Genomic DNA, 21,549 nt, shown 5'->3' with positions numbered 1-21,549 from the left:
AAATGAAAAAATGTGAAACCTGTAATATCTGGAAATGTAGCTAGCTAGAATATCTTACCCGTATACATCATGGTTGGACGCTTCTCCCTGTCACAGATGCCATGGTTTCCTTTGGTTTGCATATTTAATCCAGAGACATGTGTTTTCTCCATCTCCTTAGCTATCATACTCTAATTCCACTGATTTCAAAATTCGGTCCTCCAGAAAGTGGAGAGCAACACTTATGCAGTACTACTAAGCAATATGTATTTTTAAAAAGCTGCGTTAGACAAGATTACCTACATATACTAACCAGCTCAAATAGACAGAAGGGCGGTATATGGCAGACCAATCCGAACTCATCTCTCAGCATGTCCAGCACACTCATTATCTCAGCCAATCATGGCTAGCGGGAAGGTTGCTGGCTTTTCTCTGACTAAACCAACTAGGCTTGTAATTTAACCATTTTATTCGTATTTACAGATGGCATACATGTTTGTTATTAAGGCACATGAAAGTTCACAAACTCCAGAAGGCATTTCTGCCAAAATATGCATTTTGATAAAAATAGAAAAAGATTACGTTCAAATGGCTCTCGTGTAAAGTAGTGACCCGCGACATATGCCTAGTTTCCTGAAACGGGTCACATATTTGGTAGAGAGTGGAAACGCCAACTGGATGCTTCACATTTATACATCCGGTGAAATATCTGTCTCATTGTTCTGTCTGTGGCTGTAGTATGAATCTGCAGGTAGCTAAAGCTAACCAAGTAGGTTCAACATTAGCTAGCTAGTTAACATTAGGCTATAACTAGCAATGCAAATGGATTTCTGAGATACAAATAATATTACTATACAGATCATACACGTAACTTTAGTTGCGAGCCAGTAAGCTAACGTTTGCTAGCTAGCGAAAAATAAGCTTTAACTTGCAATGAAAATGACTTTCTGACAAAATTTGAAAAGTAAAATACCTGAAAATGTAGCTAGACAGTTATCTGTATACATGGATGAACGCTTCACTGCAGACTGGAACCACTTTAACTAACTAAGACGTCCTGTGTCTTTTCCATTTTCTTTGTAGCTAGCTACAGCTTATTTGGCCCGTTGTGTCATGTCACTCCGGTTCACACTGACCGTGTGCAGAAAGTAGTCCATCACAACTTTTTCCCACAGATCTTGTCTATAGTGCCTGCTAAATTCAGGGCAACAATGTTGTTGAGAACAGTAGCAACCCTTTTGCAGTTCTCCATGGCTAATGTTATCTATTTCAAAAAGGCCGCCGTAGCATGGATTTATCAACACATACTGAGCAGCTTATGTTATAGACAGAAACGTGCTTCATGGCAGATCAATCCGAACTCATCTCTCGGCATATCTCAGCCAATCATGGCTATCGGGAAGGTTCCTGTCTTTTTTTCGTGGCTAAACCAACTAGGCTTGTAATTTAACCATTTTATTCGTATTTACAGATGGCATACACGTTTGTTATTAAGGCACATGAAAGTTCACATGCTCCAAAAAGCATTTCTGCCCAAAAAACGATTTTGATATAAAAATTTAAAAAATTCCTTAAAATGCCTCTCCTGTGAAGTAGTGACGTGCAACATATGCCTAGCTTCTGGAAATGGGTCACATTAAGCCTCTTCTCCCTTTCTCCTGAGGGCTACTCCACTTCCTGTGCACCTGTGACTGGTGCTTCCTGCTTCTGTCAGTCGCCCTCTGCTTCACATTGGTCCTCGTCCCCTCAAACCGCATCCTATACACTGTCACAATCTCACATGCAGACACACACATGCACGCCCGCACACACACACACATACACACAAACCTACACAAACACATGCATCCGTCTCTCATGGAAAACAAGTGTTAGCAAGAGAGAAAATGTAGAGGGAGACAAAGAAAGAGAGAGAGATGGGGAGAGAGAGACAGGGGCAGGCTACCTCCGCCCCCCACACCACTACCACAGGTTAGGGGGTGTTGTGGGTTTCCTACAGATGTCCCCGGAAAACACACTATCTCTTGTGATAAGCCTACACACACCACACACTTTGTAGCTATAATGTATCAAGGATCAAGTGGGAACCAATGCTAGTGTCAGCCTAAAACCAATCACTTCAATTATCTACAGCTACCTCGAGCAGGTTTTGCAAATCAACCAATCAATCAAACACATTCACCTAGACACTCACATCCAGATGTGATATTGAAACAAAACTATTACAACAGAAGTGCCATGTAAAGATTTACAAATCAAAATACTAATATCAGTTTTCCATATTGTTTAAAAAAAGACAAATAAATGATGATTAGAAACATAATTGTAAGGCTGTACAAACTAGGGTAGATACTTTCATCTTTGATCATCTTTGGCTCAAACTGTTGACACGGATGATGGAGGCACAGTCCAGTCTTACGTTGAAATCACAGTGAAGCATTTTAGTCCAAGACCTGAGTATACTGTATACATTACAGTAGTTGTGAAGTTAAGCTCATTGGTCTATCTACATGCATGTCCATGGCTCCTGAGGCATGTTTGTATGTGTTACTCCTGCATGTGTTGGAGGGTCCTCTGGTAGTCTCCTATAGCTGGAGGGGAGCTCTCTGTGTGTCCCTGGAGCTCATAGTCCCTAAGGTAGTGACTGCTGTTCTGCTGGGTGAAGTACAACAGGTCCCTGGCAAACATTGGCTCCACCTGCAACACATACAGAGGTCACACTATGAATGATGAATGACAACGAATAAAGATTGCTCACATTTACCAAATCTCTCCCTACCCCTCCCTCTAGTTTCTGGAAATCTGTAAGGTGTAAGCAATATGCACTGCACTGTATATATCAATCCGGACCCTGCAGATCTACAAACATTGATGAGTTGGGGTCAAGGGGGAGGGAGCGATTTGGAACCGGTTGATAGAGTCCTTTCTTTCACATCATGACTAACAAGGCTAGGCAGACTATAGAGAAATCATTTAGTTTAAACCTTTCTCATGTTGGACTGTTATTGTAATGCATTTAAACAGTGAAAGTATGCAGTATACTGTACCTGTGCTGTGATCATCTTGGTCTGGCGTTGGGGATCTGGGTACTCGTCGCCGAAACACAGCACCACCTGGTGCCTGGGCATGGGACGGCCATGTTGTGCATACCCCTGCAGCTCTGGAAGGAGGGAGGGAGTATACAATGAGTTTCTCACTTTATTTCACCCCAAATCACCAGTTTGCCCTCTAACAGCTGAAAACAGCTATTTTGCTCATGAAGGACGCACCTTCAGCTGAAGAGGGCTGGGTATTGTGATACAGTAGCACTGCAAGGAATATGCTTTGCTGAGAGAATAAGGTTCACAGAATCAGAAAGAGGAGTCAGTGAAACCTTTTTCCAGTCATTTGCAAGGAAGTCTTTGGTGTGAAAAATTAGTGTTGCACCTGAAAACGGGGGCTGTTTCATGGAGAGACACCACGGATAGGCCGCCGATAAGAACATGACAAGTCTCTTACCCACTGATACCACAGTATGGAGAGGGACTTTACATTCTACAGTACGCCTCCTCCGATCATCCTCATCATCATCATCACCCCCATTATCATCATCATAATCAGCATCTAATCAACAATCAAAATACTGTTTCTCACCAGTGAGGAACTGCTGAGTGTCAAACAGCTTGCAGGTCTGTTCTTTCTCCAGTTTGTTGGGTTTGTCCGTGTACGGGGCCAGCGGGCCCTCCCAGTACACTCGGCTCTGGCAAAGCCGCTTGGCATAGAGCCCATCTGACGCCATCCACAGGAGCACGCCCCTCTCCAGGACGTTGGGTAGCTTCTCCGCCCCCTTCCTCTGTGACTCGGGGTAAGGGGACGGGAACAGCACCACTTCTGCACCGCTGTACAGCTTGTCCTCAGGGCAGGGGGAGGATGGAGAGGAAGACGAGGAAGAGGAGGAGGAAGAAGAGGTGATCTGGCAGCCTTCAGGACCAGAGGTGGTTACCTTCTTGACCAAAGCCTCACGGTAGAACAGGGACACATGCAGTCGGAAGTCTGGAGGAGAGAGGGGGGTTGTTAGAGAATAAACAAGTGAGTAGAAGTATTCCAAATAAAACAAGCCGGACAGCTGTCTGAAAACGAATGTATTAACAGTGTACATAGAAAGAAAGTGAATGAGGGAAGTTAGCAAACTACTGAACTTTACGACTTTCATAATCAGGTTACTGGTCTCTACAGTGACCCATCTAAAACATCAACAATATACTCATAGAAAACATATGAGAACAAACAACTAACCTTATTAAAACCCAGATTGGGGAAGTAATTGTCCTATAAATATCTTCTAGTTTCTAGTGGTTGGTAACAAGAGATAACAATTCAGTACACTCCACTACATCTTACTACTCCTGCCCTTTGTGTCCAGCTGTCATTGCACTGTTTTGGTGGTGTAGCAGTAGCAGCAGCTTCAGCAGCAGCAGCAGTAGTAGCTAAGTAATGTAGTAGTAATAGAATAAATATGTCTTTACCAGAAAGGGTGGCCATGTTGTGGTCCATTGTAAATGCTGTGGGGTGGGACTCTGAGGAGGAGTATGAATAGAAGGAACCAGTGAACTGATAACCTAGGAGGAAAATATGAAAGGAGTATTGTTATTAACCGATGAATTAGTGTTTACAGAGTACATTTCATCGCGGATAAAGCACTACACATTGTTGTCATGATTTTATCTCAGGAGGAACCTGACTAGAGCATGTCAAATAAAGCCCTCAATATTTTGTAGAAGTGGCAGCCACCAAAGCCTTCACTGTCAACCAAAAGCTTTTTTTACAATGTGTGTGTTTGTCATACAATGACCTTAGCCTATACAATAGTACACTGTCATTTATGTATATATATATATATATACACTACCAGTCAAAAGTTTGGACACACATACACATTCAAATATATTTTATATTTGAGATTCTTCAAAGTAGCCACCCTGTGCCTTGATGACAGCTTTGCACACTCTTGGCATTCTCTCAACCAGCTTCATGAGGTAGTCAGTCACCTGGAATGCATTTCAATTAACAGGTGTGCCTTCTAAAAAGTTAATTTGTGGAATTTCTTTCCCTCTTAATGCGATTGAGCCAATCAGATGTGTTGTGACAAGGTAGCGGAGGTATACAGAATATAGCCCTATTTGGTAAAAGACCAAGTCCATATTTTGGCAAGAACAGCGCAAATAAGGAAAGAGAAACAACAGTCCATCGTTACTTTAAGACAGGAAGGTCAGTCAATCAGGAACATTTCAAGAACTTTGAAAGTTTCTACAAGTGCAGTCTCAAAAACCATCAAGCGCTATGATGAAACTGGCCCTAAGGAGGAATGCCACAGGAAAGGAAGACCCCGAGTTACCTCTGCTGCAGAAGATAAGTTCATTAGAGTTACCAGGCTCAGAAATTGCAGCCCAAATAAATGCTTCACAGAGTTCAAGTAACAACATCAACTGTTCAGAGGAGACTGTGTGAATCAGGCTTCCATGGTTGAATTGCTGCAAAGAAACCACAACAAAAGGACACCAATAAGAAGAAGAGACTTGCTTGGGCCAAGAAACAAGAGCAATGGACATTAGACCGATGTAAATCTGTCCTTTGGTCTGATGAGTCCAAATTTTAGATTTTTGGTTACAACCGCGGTGTCTTTGTGAGACGCAGAGTACGTGAACGGATGATCTCCACGTGTGGTTCTCACCGTGAAGCATGGAGGAAGAGGTGTGATGGTGTGGAGGTGCTTTGCTGGTGACAATGTCTGTGATTTATTTAGGATTCAAGGCACACTTAACCAGCATGGCTACCACAGCATTCTGCAGCGATATGCCATCTCATCTGGTTTGCGCTTAGTGGGACTATCATTTGTTTTTCAACAAGACAATGACCCAACACACCTCCAGCCTGTGTAAGGGCTATATGACCAAGAAGGAGAGTGATGGAGTACTGCATCAAATGACCTAGCCTCCACAATCACCCAACCTCAACCCAATTGAGATAAGAACTTTTGACTGTTATTGTATATATATGCAATACATTTGGAAAGTATTCAGACCCCTTTTTCCACATTTTGTGACGTTACAGCCTTATTCTAAAGGATTAAATTAACTATTTACTCATCAATCTACAGACAATAACCCATAATAACAGAGCGAAAACAGGTTTTCAGTAATGTTTGCAAATAAAAAAGTATTCAGACTCTTTTCTATGAGATTTGAAAATGAGCTCATGTGCATCCTGTTTCCATTGATCATTCTTGAGATGTTTCTACAACTTTATTGGGGTCCACCTGTGGTAAATTCAATCGATTGGACATGATTTGGAAAGGCACACACCTGTCTATGTAAAGTCCCACAGTTGACAGTGCATGACAGAGCAAAAACCAAGCCATGAGGTCGAAGGCATTGTCCGTAGATCTCAGAGACAGGATTGTGTCGAGGCACAGATCTGGGGAAGGGTACCAATATTTCTGCAGCATTTAAGGTCCCCAAGAACACACTGACCATCATTCCATCATTCTTAAATGGAAGACATTTGGAACCACCAAGACTCTTCCTAGAGCTGGCCGCCCGGCCAAACTGAGCAATCGGGGGAGAAGGGCCTTGGTCAGGGAGGTATCCAAGAACCTGATGGTCACTCTGACAGAGCTCCAGAGTTCCTCTGTGATGGGAGAACCTTCCAGAAGGACAACCATCCCTGCAGCACTCCACCCATCAGGCCTTTATGGTAGACTGTCCAGAAGGACGCCAATCCTCAGTAAAACGCACATGACAACCTGCTTGGAGTTTGCCAGAAAACACCTAAAGGACTCTCAGACCATGAGAAACAAGATTCTCTGGTCTGATGAAACCAAGATTGAACTCTTTGGCCTGAATGCCAAGCATCACGTCTGGAGGAAACCTGTTACCATCCCTACGGTGAAGCATGGTGGTGGCAGCATCATGTTGTGGGGATGTCTTTCAGCGGCAAGAACTGGGAGACTAGTCAGGATCGAGGGAAAGATGAACATAGCACAGTACAGAGAGATCCTTGATGAAAACCTGCTCCAGAGTGCTCAGGACTCAGGAGTGCTCAGGGGCAGAACGACAGATTTGTACCTTGTCAGCTCTGGGATTCAATCCAGCAAGGCCAGGGGGGGTGTGGTATATGGCCAATATACCACGGCTAAGGGCTGTTCTTATGCACGATGCAATGTGCTCCGCATTGCGTCGTGCATAAGAACAGCCCTTAGCCGTGGTATATTGGCCATATACCACAGACCCCAAAGGTGCATTATTGCTATTATAAACTGGTTTCTAAAGTAATTAGAGCATTAAAAAGAAATGTTTTGTCATGTCCGTGGTCAGCCAATCAGCATTCAGGGCTTGAAACACCCAGTTTATAAATACATGCACACAGTACACTGAAAAAAGTATATAAATGCAGCATTAAAGTGTTGGTCCCATGTTTTATGTGCTGAAATAAAAGATCCAAGAAATGTTCTGTAGGCACAAAAAACGTATTTTTCTCAAATTTTGTGCTAAAATTTGTTTACATCCCTGTTAGTGAGGATTTATCCTTTGCCAAGATAATCCATCCACCTGACAGGTGTAGTATATCAAGAAGCTGATTAAACAGCATGATCATTATACAGGTGCACCTTGAGCTGGGGACAATGAAAGGCCACTCTAATATGTGCAGTTTTGTCACACAACACAATGCCACAGATGTTTGAAGTTTTGAGGAAGCGTACAATTGTCATGCTGACTGCAGGAATGCTCACCAGAGCTCTTGCCAGAAAATGTAATGTTTTAGAGAATTTGGCAGTACGTCCAACCAGCCTCGCAACCGCAGACCCTGTGTAATCACGCCAGCCTAGGATCTCCACATCCGGATACTTCACATGCCCTATGGTGGCGGTGGGGTTATAATATGGGCAGGAATAAACTATGGACAACAAACACAATTTCATTTTATCGATGGCAATTTTAATGCACAGAGATACCGTGACGGGATCTTGAGGCCATTGTTGTGCCATTCATCTGCCGCCATCACCTCATGTTTCAGTATGATAATGCACGGCCCCAAGTCACATGGATCTGAACACATTTCCTGGAAGTGTCCCAGTTCTTCCATGGCCTGCATACACACCAGACATGTCACCCATTGAGCATGTTTGGGATGCTCTGGACTGGATCGACATGTACGACAGCGTATTTCTCTTCTCGCAAATATAGAGCTACTTCGCACTGCCATTGAAAAGGAGTGAGAAAACATTCCACAGGCCACAATCAACAGCCTGCTCAAATCTATACGAAGGAGATGTGTCGCGCTGCATGAGGCAAATGGTAGTTACACCAGATACTGACAGGTTTTCTGATCCACACCCCTACTTTTTAAGGTATCTGTGACCAACAGATTCATATCTGTTTTCCCAGTCATGTGAAATCCATAGATTAGGGTTTAATGAATTTATTTCAATTGACTGATTTACTTATATGAACTGTAACTCAGTAAAACCGTTGAAATGTTTCCTTGTTGCGTTTATATGAAGGTTAAATAAATAAATACAAATAAATATACTGTGTAATCTTATCTCTCCATTATCTGTTCTTTCCTATAATCAGTGCCCACCCCATAACCATGGCCATGCTATGCCATGTCTCACCGTTATCTGTGTGTGGCCCGGTGTGCCACAGTCGGCTGAGTGGCGGTGGGTAGTGGCACTGGCTGTACTGCAGCTCAACGTGGGGTGGCTGGTGGTGCTGAGGCTGAGGTTGCTGCTGGTGGTCCTGTGTGTGGCTGTACTCCTTCCACTCCTTCCTCTCCTGGGGAACTATGTAGCTGCCAGACACCTTGGGACAAGCCAGGGGGAGAGGAGACAGCTGTTAGTCGGATAGTGGTGGGTTCCTGATCCACACACAGCAGGAAGCGAGAGCTGTGAAGAACTTTGAAGATCTTAAGAACTTTGAAAAACAAATGATGTTACCTGGCTGTGTAGAGTTGGGTACAGAGAGTGCATGGGGTAGTTGCTCTCTGAGCTCATATGTAACGTGGTCTCTGCCATTTTGATCCCTACATTACGGAAATGTAACATTAGACATCACACATATAACTCTCTATATTCCAATCTACAATGCACAATGCAAAATGATGTGGAGGTCCCTCAGAAATGTGTGTAATCCTCAATAAAAAATATGTCACTATAGTCAACATTATTAGAGCTGTTTCAACAGAGCTCACATGCTATTCAGCCCCTTCAAACAGTTGAATACAACAACTATACAAGCTTGCGATAACAACTTTTGATTAAAGTGTTTGAACCCCCAGGTTGCAGGTTTGGTCTCTAAGAGTCACTCCTGAGACTGCCATATGAGAGTGACAAAGGGGTCTTCTGTCTAGCCTTCAGCCTTCATTATGCAAGGTTAAGTGTGTTTGCTGTGCATTCTGCACTGGTAAACCGAAGCCCTCTAAAAAAAGCTCAGAGGCCTTTTTGGTAGATGCATCGGCTTCCTCTCGGCTTCCTGCCTCATTAGACGATGGAGGCAAAATGAAACATTGCTGGCTGTATGTGTGTCTGCTCGGGTATGTTAAGAGTTAGACAGTGCTTTCATTACCTTTGACATATGAAATCTGTGACATGCCCTGCCAGTAGCCTATATAATTGAATTATGGTACAGTAGACATTTCTGACAGAAGATTACACTTGTGACATGGACTTGACTTTGGAAATACAGCAATTAGATGAGCATAACTTGCCTCTCTTAGCGCCCTCCGGTATGATTCTGTAGACTTTGTAAGGGTCTGATATATCAAGTTGGCTTCTCTCCACCAGCTCGTCAAAGTCATTACTTTTGTTAAGAGCACATCGCAGTCTAGTCTTCCATGTGGGGGGGTCTGGTTTGTCCACTCCTTCCCTGTGTTTCCCTTTGAACAATGCCCAGGCCTGCAATAATCAACAGCATAATACATTGACTGATTTACACTTTCTCTCTGCATTCAATTTGAATGTATCTGGCAATAAGTAAGGCATTAGTAGGCCTGCATCAAAATCAACATGCATTGGTCTTTGTCTTAAACAAATATCCATTGTCTTGAACAAAGATGATCACTTGTTATACTGTACAAACAAGTAGTCTATGGAAAATAATGTAAATTACACCTGCCCAAGTAGACTAGGTCTGGAGAGTGAATTGAGTGACTGAATATGATTGAGTTAGCAATACTTTATGGGGTACCTGCACACTATATTCAATATTCACCAGTTGTATATAGTAACTAAAAAGTAGAAGAAAAAAACTGTAGAAAAGTATGGTGAAGTGAGTGTGTGGGTCCAAACGCACCTTGAAGAGTGCAGCATCCTCGTCTCGATTGTAGTCCTGTTTGCCCGCATGTTTCCACGGGATCCTGAAAATGCTTTTCTCGCCATTCTCCCAAACTAGTCCGGGATAGCTACTGCTGTTAATCTGATCGATCAGCCACTGTCTAAGTTTCCCGTTGCCGCAGCTCACTGACAGACCACTGTCCCCCTCTAAGTTCATCTCTGTCAAAAAACACATGCAATAGAAGGATGGGCATAAAGATAATGTGCGTTGCAAATAAGTCTGTTATCACGCAATGCAAAACAATGTCAGTTGGTGCTGAGTGATGAAGGTTAATGTTATCAGGGAAGTCATACTTCTATAAAAATGCCATGCTTTCATGAAATTAAGATATAATGTCAAAACTTATTTGATAGTATATATTTTTTGATTAAATATGCACTAAAACATTTATTATTATTTATTTTTGAATTGCATAAAATAAATCACATACAAAATAGGTAGGCCTTCATTTAAGAATTAAACCCTTCTGGATGTCTTGGGATGTCTGGATGTCTTATTTTAATTCAAAGACAATGGAATTCATATTTGTAGGCTCATAAGTAAAATCAGAAAAACAGTGTTATAATCACATGCATAAAATAAATAACATAATAGTCTTAAGTGCATCAACATCACTGCATCAACTTCAGAACTTTCCCCTCTCTTATGTTTCCTATAGCCTACTGTGAGTGAGAATAAACTCCTTACCTCTAACCATGTGAGCTTCTCTGACAAGTGATGAAATCGATTTCACTGACACTGTTCTCAAGTGAGAGCATCGGGTGCCCTATTCATATAGTCAGTCACATCTTGATGTGTTGGTGCCGCAACTGGGAGGAGCTGCAGTTCTCTGAAGCTTATCGAGAGCAACCTACAGTCGGTGGACGGGGAATCCCTCTCGAGTGGCAAACACAGGAAGCAAACGTCACCATGGAATGGAACAATTACCTGTGTCAATATCAAAAAAGAAACTCCCTAAAATCATAATTATGTCAATAGATTCCATTACCATCATATGTTTATGCTGTAAAATACTGTATTATAAAGTCCTACAATATAATTGTTCTTGTGCTGTGGTTTTCATAATGTAGTTATATGGCAATTAAAATGTAGTCAATCCTCCTGCAAGTTAATTACAGTAGCCTATTACATTGACGAAAATATGGGATATTTTAGTGGAGTGTGTTTTCATTTCATTCACAAATACAATATAGCCTCAATTTGTTTTACTGTGGTTATACTGCTGCCCTCCAGTGGTTGTGTGATGCACATAACCTTAAATATCAACTGGGTCTAATTCATAGGCTGTATGCCAGATCTATTGGCAAAGGGCTACATTATAGGTAGGTGCGTGGGTAGGTAGGCAACAGACAAATTAAAATGCATCACTTTTCAGAGCCAGTGGCACTCATGCCCAGCTCTCTGTATCCCTCCAATGCTGACAGAGGGGGCTGAAAAAGGTTGTTTTTACTGCTGTCATGCAAGGCTTCCTTTGCATAACACACAAACAGGAAATAGACCTAGAAACAGAGGTAAACAGAGCAGAGCATGTCTGTCATCACATTGTATCTGACAGCATAGCAGACCTACCGGTAGTTAATAACCATTTCATCTCAGTCATAATTTCATCTTTAATCCTTTTATTAATGCACAAAAAAGCTGACGTGACAACAATATCATACATTTTCGAGGTTTAGAAAAACAAGTACAAATGCTGAACGTGCCATGTATAACTAAATACTGTATATAAATTAGGGGTAATAAAACCAGTGGTATTAGCCATAATAAAACATCAATAAACATTCTCAAAATGGTGCATCCATCGACCCATCCTCCCCCAGTCTTCTCCAGTAGAGGGACAACGACAGAGACTGGTCTAACAGCGTACTGACAGTGAAAGAACCCCCCCACCCACCCTCTAGGGGCCAGAGTGGTATCATCCCACAGTGTAAGCCTTCAGACCTGGATAAGGGATCTCAGGTACCCTGCAATCCTGGAGGGGTGGACGGCTCAACATTCCCCTCCACCCCCACCCCATTGGGTTTGAAACTCTTGGCCAACAGGATGCGGATGTCATCCTCGTCGTTGAAGGGCCTCTCTTTGTATAATTGCCAAAGCCACTCCCTGAACTGCAGAGACAAACAACAAAATACAGTATGTCAATAATCTTGTCTATTGAGGCAGGTGTATTCTCTTTCTAAAGTCACTACAGCATAGTCTGACTCCTCGCTCTGAAGGCTTTAATGCTTAAAGGCCCAGTGCAGTCAAAAATGGGAATGTTCCAGTGTTTTTTATTCCACATTATGAGGCTGGAATAATACTGTGAAATTGTGAAAATGATGAAAATGCCCTTTTAGTGTAAGAGCTGTTTGAAAAGACCGCCTGAATTTTCAGCCTATTTTGGTGGGATGGAGTTTTGATGACATCACCAGGCGGTAAATTAGTTAATAGACAAATAAGAAAGTGTTCGAAACATGGCCAGATTACCAAACGGGCACCCGGACTGCATGTGATAGCAAAATGTGTGGAATTGCAAGGGAAGCTTTTCTTGTTCCTTTTTGACCATTTTAATTGAAAACAATCACAGTAAGGTGATGTAACATAACTGTTACCTGGAAACGACTTGTTACCCGGAAATGATTTGATATTGAGATAAAAACGGCTGCATTGGAACTTTAACACATTCATTTTTAATGATAAGTAACTTTTTATAGAACTTCCATTTTCCTCCAAGAATGACATTTTCCCATCTATCCTTCCTCTATCCCTCTCTGTATTGACCTGGTCAGCGTGATTGGTCTCAAACTCCTGGAGCTGGCGCTGGAAGCCCAGGTTGGGCCCAGCGCAGGGCCGAGCCACCCTCACAGCAGCCAGAGCCTCCTGCCAGCCCAGCCCTGTCACCGTCATGATGTAGGCCACCACCAGAGTGACACTCCGAGACACACCCGCCAGACTCCATGGAGAGAGGGATGGATGGTTAAGGAGCGATGGATAGGAGTGGGTATGGCCATGATAGAGATAAAGGACATCAGCAGAAGGTCATATTAAAAGACAATACATTCAATTGGAAGTCAAAGAAAGGAGGGTATGCTGTGAAGGCAACATTAGAGATTGAATACGAAGGAAGGTCTTCCTCTGTATTTCTCAGAAGACCCTCAACCTCACCAGATATACCTCAGATAGGTTAACAAACACAATACATTCAAATCAAGATTGTTGTTTGGGGAAGTTCAAGAATAGCATTCTGCGTTATCTATCTGTCTTCTGCTTACCATAGTCACACATGAGTTCACTTGTGAGCACTCAGTTAAACCCAGAGATACAGTAGCAGTTGGACAAATACAGTTGTTTTGTATTTTATAAAGTTTCTCACCAGTGGACCAGACAACCCTCTCCTTTGAGACGTGACTCGTGAATGAACATGATGCTCTGTTTAAAGTGCATTCTCCTGAGAATGACACAAATACAGGTTATGTAAGGTCATAAGCAGGTCATAAAAAAGTTACAAACCAGTTGCCATTCCCATAATGGTAACACAATTGTATCAGTTGTGGAAGAGAAAGCACATAGGACAAGTAACACTTAAGTCGCCAAAACGTGGCCAAAACGTGGCCAAAACGTTCCCCCTCCCTAGTCATAAAAACTGGGGTGATGAGTGGTTAGGGTGTGCGAGCGGTGAGGTAGGCGTGATGAGAGGGCCATAGGGGTGAGGATGGGTGTGTTCTACTAGGCTTTAGGGCCATCCATCTATCCTCCTGACAGGACCAGGATGAGAAAGTATTGTCTGTCTCCATCTCTGGTTAGTCAGGGCCAGTTTCATATTTCGGCTGCAGGTTTCACACCGCGCTGGAGCGTCGAGGCGTGGGGGTAACAGGGGTTAATGACAGCGACATCTGTGTGTGTGTGTGTGTGTGTGTGTGTGTGTGTGTGTGTGTGTGTGTGTGTGTGTGTGTGTGTGTGTGTGTGTGTGTGTGTGTGTGTGTGTGTGTGTGTGTGTGTGTGTGTGTGTGTGTGTGTGTGTGTGTGGTGTGTGTGGTGTGTGTGTGTGTGTGTGTTTTGGGGAGTGTTATAAAAATAGAGGCACAGTGCAGATGGACGAGGCAACACTGCAGTGCAGAACCATACTTCCTGTTCCTTTCTGCATATCAGAGGACCAGACGTCCTGCATTCTACGCACTTAACCAGAGTAAATGTGTGTGCGTGTGTGTGCGTGTGTGTGCGTGTGTGTGCGTGTTTCAACATTATCTATCCACCTATCTATGTATGTATGTATAATATATGTTGTTATAGGTGCTCAGTACATCTCTGCATATGTTTGTGTCTTAATCTTAGTGTGTAAAAATCCCTCCATGATTTCTCAATAAGAAATAAGAAGCTGAATCACCTTGTCATCTAGTCATTTATTCAGTGCTTTGATTCACAGCTAAATGGTGAGAATGTGAAGCACATCATTTTCATACCAATAGAACATGAACTAGAGACGCCCACACAGAGTGTATCTGCCGGATAGAATGGATATGAATGGTCTACCTCGCTTCAGTCCTGTGCTGTTCTGTTCTGTACCCGGTAGCCTTGAGTACTGTGTGGTGCTGTGTATTTGGGTACTTACAGGTTTTGTGTGGGCAGGTCTGCTGCTGAGATGCACAGATAGGTCATCCCCTGCAGGACAACGGCCAACTGTTAAACGGTCTAACACAATCACAATCTAATAGGCAAAGTAGGACAACAGGATCGTTGGAAACACCACTCACTACACACTATTACATCCATGCTGAATCCTCAGTCTTACAAGTGTTTCTGCAAACAGCAAGAACCATTATGTAAGCTTACACACAAGGGCCTTGCCTATAGGCTGTGTTTGTGAAGGTGTGATTGCAGCTGTAGTGAGGAAGTGATGGAAGGGGACAGACCTTGCTAGTTGCTAGAGGGGGTAGTAGAATGCGAGAACACCGAGTTCCACACAAGCTCGAGCCAGAGCACTGGGTCAGAAACTCAAATGAAAGTCCTCTCTGCCTAATCCCCCGCCTACACTCTCCCACAGAGCTCATACAGGCTCCAACAGATTATTTCTATTGAAGTCATGGGAATCTGGTTGGTTTGGGATGGGGCATAGTCTAATGCTACACGCTAAGCCATACTCTCATACTGCAGTCCGGAATTACCTGACAGACGGGTCCAGGGGCAAACACACACCATACTCTTCCCATGACTGTCATAAGTGCGATTTATTTCCTTAAACAAACTGTGTGTGCATATTTCGATGATAAACATGATTTATATGTTTAACATCCATCTAAATTGGATTTTGAAACTGGATTTTAAGCGTGCATGATACGGGATAAGCATTAATGAATGTGTGTAAATGCATGCGTCGGGTATCATTACATCATGTGTACATTCATTCATATAATAGCCTCATGCGTAAAACATTTCTGAGGTGGTATTTAGCTTTGTTCTAGTAAATGGTGCCCTGGGTATTGTTTTCTTACCGGCAGGATAGGGGCTGCACTATCATGGATAGAGAGGATGTGTGTGATGTTGTTCCTCGCTAGCTGTTCCCTGTCCCTCGCATCTGTGAGAAAAAAGTATCGAATGACAAACTAGAAATATTAATAGAATCTAGAAATATTCATAGAATGTTGTCAATATGAATGTGCCACTGAAATCTACTGGAAGGGAAAACAGTGGCGGGGTGTCTTCGCTTGTCTTATCCTTAGCTCAAGCCTTTGACCAGTAGAATGGGGGAAGAAACACATACCCTTGAAGTTCCCCAAGTACAAGTCAGGCAGCACCTATGGGAAGGTAAGCATAGAATATTAATGTGTGACCTCGTTTACATTCATTCACTGGTGTACATAAACCTAACATAATTACAACACGCATTTCATCCATTACCCAAATAGCTAGGTAACCATATTACTACTCAAAATACAAGCCCCCTGGCTTATTCTACCATTATTGACAGCAAAGACGAAACTCAAATATATAGCCTGTGTACTCAAGGAAAGACAACATGGAGGTGCAGGGATGGTATATTTAGTTTGACACCAAATACCAGAGGAGAGTGAGCTCAGACAACTGAGACGTGTCACTCTGACTCCGCACAAAATATTTTTTATTTTTTATTTATTTAACCTTTATTTAACCAGGAAGGGTTTAAAATCTCTTTTTCAAGAGTGTCCTGGCCGAGATAGGCAGCACCAAGTCATTACAAAAATTACAGACAGACAACATGAAAAACTACAAGTAATCTAGTAAAAACCATTGAATTCACAAGAGTATAACAAAATCAAAAACAGCAAATTAAAAACATTGACAGGTCAGGGAATCAGCCTCAAAATCCTTCATCAGTGATTTAAAAACACCAATCGGGACAAGTTCTTCCATAATGGTGATAATAAGAAATGTTAATGGGGATCTGTGTGTGTGTGTGCGTGTGTGTGTGTGTGTGTGTGTGTGTGTGTGTGTGTGTGTGTGTGTGTGTGTGTGTGTGTGTGTGTGTGTGTGTGTGTGTGTGTGTACATGATAAAAATCTTTATCCCTCATCCCGCAGCTGGAATAACACTGATGAGGGTTGCAGAAATGTTTTCCAATTGAAATGAGTTGATGACACCTGTACCAAGCCAACATTTGAAAAAGTCAATCGCTAAAGTATTCATGACATGTAGCCTACAGTATGTGATAACACACAGCAATGCATTACATCCAGAACAAGTAATATCACCAAACCATGTGGTTTGTTTTCGATGGAATTTGTCCACTGTGTAGCCAAGGAGTTGGAATGTAAAAGCACAACGCCTACAGACCGGGTGTGTGTGAAAGCTGCTTTGATAGACACATAGATTAATGAAAGTGTACAGTGTACAGTACATAGAGCAGCAAACTGACAATCTTATGGCATAAAGTGGAAATGATATTATGCAATTGTGTACCTGATTCAATATAATACATTAGGCGTAATATGTTTTTACAGCAGCAATAGAACACACACATTAAACACAGCTGACTACGCGTTCTTGATTGACATTGTATAATTAATTGAAACCTGCGGTCTACATAACTAGTGTACTCGAAGACCGTGCATAAACTTTGCTGGGAGCGCATGCACATAGGCTATATATCAACAAATAACATACCTTATTGAGCCCATTACCCATTGAAATCAAAGACGTCTGTAAAACCAACGAATGGAAGGAAAATTACGTAATATATTGTTGTACTCGTCTCGAGAAGTAGTTCTCCAAAGGCTTTCCCAAAAGCTCTCCAAATTGTGAACGAGGACCTCACACAGTCCGCAGCAGCGTGGTGGTGCCAAATAGTGATGGGTCTTTCACGAGCGAGTCGGCTATAAGAGCCGGCTCTTGTAGGTGAACGTTGGGAGCTGGCTCGCATATCAGAAGAGCCGAATCTATTTATAAAAATATTTTAAAAATTAAGACATGAATAATCAAAATATTTAAATGAATAGAATTAACTAACTAAAATATAGAAAAAAATAAAAATAATAATATAGACCTAAATGCTCAAGCGCACACACATTATTTCTGACTGTCTGCTCAGACTAACAGCCTCACCTGTTGTTCCTGTCAATCAGACACGCAGTGTCAACCAATGAACCAAAGATGCGTGAGGGAGGGCCGAACCAACTCACTCACAGTCACACACTTAGCAGCCGAGGAGAGAGAGGAAGGACAGCTGTGAAAACAACAGCTGGAAAATGAGTTGGAAGCACAGTAGCATTTGGATGCATTTTAATAATGTAGACAATGTTAGAGCACAGTGTAGAATTTTCCAAAACTGAATCTCATATAAAGCTGGTTCTATGCACAACCTACACCTGCATATGGGAACTGTGCACCCAACTGTGTAGCGGAGATGAGAATGTAGTATCAGTAGACAAAACATGAACTAATAAGTTACTGTTCTCTCTTTTCAGCTATGTGACAGCCTCAAAAATGATACTCCTGTGTAAGGGTCTGCAGCAAATCACAGCCAGCCGCCAGAGAGAAGCAAATGTAACCACAGGACATGTGCCAGAGTTGATGAACACCCTATGTGCATCAATAGACAGAAAGTTATACGGAATGGAAAATAATCACGTGCAATCAGAATCCGCTGCACTTGACCCCAGGTGTAAGAAGTTAGCCTTCAGTGATGCCAGAGCGATTGACGAGGCTCTTCAAAGAAACTCAGCAACAGGGAGGGACAGCCCCAGCAGTCAGCTGGCTCAGGCACCAGGGCAACAGGAAGAAGAGGGATCAGATGGAGCAGAAGCACCAGCAGTAGTGCCACAAACGTCTTCTGTTTGGATGCTGTTTGACGAGAGAGCAACTGGGGATGCAGCATGAAGGAATCCCTCAGCAGATGCCATAATGGAGGTGCGATCCTATTTGGAGCAGCCCCTCCAAGATCTGCAGATCCTCTGAGCTGGTGGAAGAACAAGGCCTCTGTCTACCCATGGCTTACTATAGTCATGACAGGGAGACTCTGCATAGTGGCCACATCCGTTCCCTCTGAGAGGGTCTTCTCGAAAACAGGACAAATAATTACTGAGAGAAGAAACCGCATCAGCCCCTCGAAAGTGAGGCAGCTTGCATTTCTGAATGCAAATCTCTCATAAAAGCAAAATATGGTCAGCATTGCTGTTTGCTGCTGGTTACAACATGGTAATAAAGAAGAGAGAGAAAAGAGGGACCAGTTTAATGTTTTAAGTGGGATGCTGCAGTTTTGCACATTGTTATTTATTTTTCTTTGATATGGTGCAATATTAAATTATGCTGTTCAGATTGTCTTCGTTTTGAATTAGATTTATATGCACTTTGTTTATATACATTAAAAAGTTATACTTTAAATGCAAATGTTTAATAGCATTCTTTTTCATAACAAACCAATGCATTTTAAATACATTGTGGTTAAGGTAGAGTATGATTTCATTTAATAATTTAATTAGAATTGCTTTAACACCAATCATAGACAAACTATCGCAAACTGTTTGACTTGAAAAAACACAAAACATATTTTTTTGAAAGAGCAGTTTGGGAGCCGGAATGCCCATCACCAGTGCCAAAGCTCCCGGTCATTCCAATGCTTCCTGGGATATGTAGTGTTTTCTTATCTAGAGAGGTCTGCGCTCTGCAAATTAAGGACGGTACTCTTACTCACTTTTTGTTTACCCTATATGCCATAGACTCTATGGGTAAGCTATACCTATACAGTGAAAGATCTCTCAACCAATGAATGAACAAGTCAATACAGTGTCAAAACAAAAGTATTCTAATTTCACAACATACAAATGCATTTTTGTTAAAAGCCACTAACTCAACATATGTGTTTATCACTCTTAATTAAATGACTTATTATTTTGGAGATGTGGAAAGTAGTGAGATGCTGCCAATGTCTTTCTCTATCTTTATATGAGACAACTAATGTACACTGAGTGTACAAAACATTAGGAACACCTTCCTAATATGGAGTTGCACCCGTTTTTGCCCTCAGAAGAGCCTCAATTAGTCGGGGCATGGACTCTACAAGGTGTCGAAAGCATTCCATAGGGATGCTGGCCCATGTTGACTCCAATGCTTCCCACAGTTGTGTCAAGTTGGCTGGATGTCCTTCAGGTGGTGGACCATTATTGATATACACGGGAAACTGTTGAGCATGAAAACCCAGCAGCATTGCAGTTCTTGACACACTCAAACTGGTGTGCCTGGCACCTGCTACCATACACCGTTCAAAGGCCATTAAATATTTTGTATTGCCCATTCACCCTCTGAATGGCACACACACAATCCATGTCTCATCTGTCATAAGGATTAAAAATCCTTCTTTCCCCTTCATCTACACTGATTGTGGATTTAACAAGTGACATCAATAAGGAAATATAGCTTTCACCTGGATTCACTTGGTCAGTCTATGTCATAGAAAGAGCAGATGTTCCTAATGTTTTGTACTCTGTGTATTTATTGTGTGATAATTGTAATTTCATCATGACCAGAAGCTTAAAATCATATTGAGGGGTATTTGCTTTGAATCAAATGCTTACCAAATGTATTTCAGAGCTTTGCTGTGGGCCAAAGTGGTTACAATGCTGACTTATACAAAGTAGACATTTAGATAGACAGTAATGCATTGACAACACCCATACATTTAACGTGCCTTCAGAAAGTATTCACACCCCTTCACTTTTTCCATATTTTGTTGTGTTACAGCCTGAATTTAAAATGGATTAAATTGAGATTTTGTGTCACTGGCCTACACACAATACCCCATAATGTAAAATGTATAAAAACTGATAAACTGAAATGTCCTGAGTCAAGAAGTATTCAACCCCTGTGTTATGGCAAGCCTAAATAAGTTCAGGAGTAAACATTTGCTTAACAAGTCACATAATAAGTTGAAAGGACTCACAGTGTGCAATAATAGTGTTTTGCGTGATTTTTGAATGACTACCTCCTCTCTGTACCCCACACATATAATTATCTGTAAGGTGCCTTAGTCAAGCAGTGAATTTCAAACAAAGGTTCAACCACAGAGACCAGGGAGGTTTTCCAATACCTCGCAAAGAAGGGCACCGATTTGTGAATCGGTACAAATTTAAAAAAGCAGACATTGAACATACACTTTGGATGGTGTATCAATACACCCAGTCACTACAGAGATACAGGTGTCCTTCCTAACTCATATGAGAAAACTAAGGATGGTTAAACAACATTGCAGTAACGGTAGTCCACAATACTAACCTAATTGACAAAGTAAAAAGAAGGAAGCCTGTACAGAATAAAAAATATTCCAAAACATGCATCCTGTTTGCATCAAGGCACGAAAGTAATACTGCAAGAAACTTGTCCTGAATACAAAGTGGTATGTTTGGGGCAAATCCAATACAATGCATTACACGTCTATGACTCTCTATATTTTCAAGTATAGAGGTGGCTGCATCATGTTATGTGTATGCTTCTAATAATTTAGGACTGGGTCGTTTTTCAGGATGAAAAAGGAACGGAATGGAGCTAAGCACAGGCAAAATATTACAGGAAAACCTGGTTAGGTCTGCTTTCCACCATATATTGGGATATGAATTCACCTTTCACCAGGACAATAACCTAAAACACAAGGCCAAATCTACACTGGAGTTGATTACCAAGAAAACAGTGAATGTTCCTGAGTTGCAGAGTTACAGTTTTGACTTAAATCTGCTTGAAAATCTATGACAAGACCTGAA

At 42.0% G+C, this 21,549-nt stretch overlaps 2 protein-coding genes across 4 annotated transcripts; both read right to left on the bottom strand.

Annotated features, from left to right (window-relative positions):
* Nucleotides 1-430: 430 nt before the first annotated feature.
* Nucleotides 431-11,185, bottom strand: LOC139559931 (interferon regulatory factor 4-like). Of its 2 annotated transcripts, XM_071376401.1 has the most exons (9): nt 11,037-11,185; nt 10,308-10,507; nt 9,724-9,910; nt 8,954-9,039; nt 8,633-8,819; nt 4,485-4,577; nt 3,613-4,011; nt 3,027-3,139; nt 431-2,676 (listed from the first exon to the last, which is right to left on the bottom strand). In XM_071376401.1, the coding sequence occupies exons 1-9, from the start codon at nt 11,044-11,046 to the stop codon at nt 2,527-2,529; spliced, it is 1,425 nt and encodes a 474-aa protein (XP_071232502.1). In that variant the 5' UTR covers nt 11,047-11,185; the 3' UTR covers nt 431-2,526. The 2 variants fall into 2 exon arrangements, with proteins under 2 accessions (XP_071232502.1, XP_071232501.1); XM_071376400.1 differs by lacking the exon at nt 11,037-11,185 and having other exon boundaries at nt 10,308-10,523.
* Nucleotides 11,186-11,951: 766 nt separating this feature from the next.
* Nucleotides 11,952-17,904, bottom strand: LOC139559995 (dual specificity protein phosphatase 22-B-like). 2 transcript variants are annotated; one of them, XM_071376505.1, is made up of 7 exons: nt 17,465-17,904; nt 16,087-16,120; nt 15,818-15,900; nt 14,938-14,987; nt 13,702-13,776; nt 13,110-13,281; nt 11,952-12,457 (listed from the first exon to the last, which is right to left on the bottom strand). In XM_071376505.1, exons 1-7 carry the CDS (start codon nt 17,483-17,485, stop codon nt 12,305-12,307), a joined length of 588 nt encoding a protein of 195 aa, XP_071232606.1. In that variant the 5' UTR covers nt 17,486-17,904; the 3' UTR covers nt 11,952-12,304. The 2 variants fall into 2 exon arrangements, with proteins under 2 accessions (XP_071232606.1, XP_071232607.1); XM_071376506.1 differs by lacking the exon at nt 13,702-13,776.
* Nucleotides 17,905-21,549: the final 3,645 nt, after the last annotated feature.

The sequence above is a fragment of the Salvelinus alpinus genome, chromosome 30 (genome assembly GCF_045679555.1).
Source record: "Salvelinus alpinus chromosome 30, SLU_Salpinus.1, whole genome shotgun sequence".
NCBI classification, from domain to species: Eukaryota; Metazoa; Chordata; class Actinopteri; order Salmoniformes; family Salmonidae; genus Salvelinus; species Salvelinus alpinus.
This window is presented reverse-complemented; position numbering and strand designations above follow the sequence as displayed.